The following is a 2,107-nucleotide window of genomic DNA, read 5'->3' as shown; positions in this document are numbered from 1 at the left end:
AATATTAATGGGGTGGCGAAGGTGGAAGCGGGTAGTAAGTTACGTAAGTTGGTGCATGAGTTCAAGCCGGTTGTACTTTGTATTGCTGAGCCGGTTGTACTTTGTATTGTTGAAAGGTATTGAAAGGGTAACACCTGATGAAATATGAATAAAGCTTTGCTGATGAAATTATGGTGGTCTATAAAAGCTTCTCGTAAGAGGTGGGCTCGGTTTTTGGAAGCCAAATTCACTTGTAGGGATAGTCGTATTAAGATGGCGGGGGTGAAATCTTCTATTCTTCTTGGTCTTTGTTGGGTTCATAAGGAGATGGTGAATAACACGAAGTGTTTTATTGGTGATGGTAGGGATACTTCTTTATTCTTTGATATTTGGTATGGAAATACAACCTTAGCTAATGTTTTAAATCGCACGAACTTAGACAGATCAGCTCGTGTATGTGATATTATTGTGCAAGGTGATTGGCAGATTCAAGGAGTTCATTTGCAGCTCCTATTAAGTGCTGGTGTGGTGCAACAAGATTTACCAAAAATTCATATGGGAGTGGATAGGCGTATTTGGATGCCTGATTTACATGGTAAATTTTCTGTCAAGGCGGCAAGGGAGTTGATTAGGAAGAAATATCCTATTTTGAGGGAGGCGGGGCTGTTATGGAAGAGGGTAGTGCATCCTTCATTGGCGGCTCAGAACTGGAAGTTTATTCGTGGTGCATGTGCAACTCTTGATAAGGTACGCAGCAGATTCAAATTTCAACTTGCATCTAAATGTAGTGTGTGTCAGATTGAGGAGGAGTCTCTCCAACATATTCTTTGGAGTGTAATTTTGCGCGTCAAACTTGGGAGTGGATTCAAGGTATTCAAATTTCAACTTGCATCTAAATGTAGTGTGTGTCAGATTGAGGAGGAGTCTCTCCAACATATTCTTTGGAGCTGTAATTTTGCGCGTCAAGCTTGGGTGCGATTCGCCTCATCTTTTGTCGGACTGGATTGAAGCTTGGTTCGATCCTTAGATGGTGACAGCATACCTCCGGATCTATACCCTTCATATCATGCATGTTCCATGCGAATGCGTCCATGTTTTCCTTTAGCACCGCCACGAGATGGTTTACTTGTTCGTCCGATAGTAAAGACCCAATCCTTACCACCCTTGGTTCTTCTACAGTTCCCAAATTAATCTCCCGAGTAGGTTCCACGGCCGAGAAGTTTGGTTTTGATTCCTTCACCGACGCCGTATCCTTTAATTGCTATGAAGGCTCGTTTCCTTGTGCTTCGTAAGTCATGACCGCCTGCGAAATAACTCTTTCCAGTTCTTCTGCGACTTTTGCTTCTTTAGCCCTTTTCTTCTCTCTCCTTTGTCGTGCTCGCCGCTCCTCATTTATCTGGGCATCGACCTGCATGCACCGTCGGGCTGCCTGTGGATCTCCTACGACCTCGGTTATCCCCTTGTATGTTGGGAATCGTAGCCTTTGATGATAGGCCGATGCCACTCCTTTGATTCCCGTGATCCATGGTCTTCCGATTATAGCTTCATAGGGCGAGGCGATATCAACCACGCAGAATGTGGTTAAAGTATCTAGGTAACCACCTCCATACGATACCCTTAGAGTTACTTCGCCCTTTGGGATGGTTACGGTCCCATTAAAACCATAGATACGATATGTCGATGGGACAAGTATATCATCTGACAACTCCATCCTTTTGAATGTATCGTAGAAGAGTACTTCGACTGAGCTCCCACTATCTACTAGAATCCTTCTTACCCCCCATTCCTCAATCAGTAGGGTGATAACCAAGGGATCACTGTGAGCTTGGCCGTTCATCGGGACATCCTGAGCCGAGAAAAATATGGGACGCATCATCCAGGATTCCATCGGCAAAGCTTTTGCTACACTGAAAATTTCCTTCCCATTAAGATCTTTTTTGTGGATTCTTGACATGATTCTAGGATTCAGATTGTATGCTTGAGTGGCGGAATGGGAAATCGTGTTGACAAACTGTGTGGATCTGTCGATCCGGACCTGATGAACTGGTGCATCGGGCGCTACCGTTGCCTGGGCTGGGTGTCGGACGAACTGCCTCAGATAACCATCTCTAATAAGGTGTTGCACCAT

The 2,107-nt window shown here is 44.6% G+C and overlaps 1 protein-coding gene across 1 annotated transcript; it reads right to left on the bottom strand.

The window, feature by feature from the left end:
* Window positions 1-1,240: 1,240 nt before the first annotated feature.
* On the bottom strand, window positions 1,241-2,107 carry LOC113330836. The gene has a single exon (XM_026577643.1). It carries the CDS (start codon window positions 2,105-2,107, stop codon window positions 1,241-1,243), a length of 867 nt encoding a protein of 288 aa, XP_026433428.1.

The sequence above is a fragment of the Papaver somniferum genome, unplaced genomic scaffold, assembly GCF_003573695.1.
Source record: "Papaver somniferum cultivar HN1 unplaced genomic scaffold, ASM357369v1 unplaced-scaffold_119, whole genome shotgun sequence".
Classification (NCBI taxonomy): Eukaryota; Viridiplantae; Streptophyta; class Magnoliopsida; order Ranunculales; family Papaveraceae; genus Papaver; species Papaver somniferum.
This window is presented reverse-complemented; position numbering and strand designations above follow the sequence as displayed.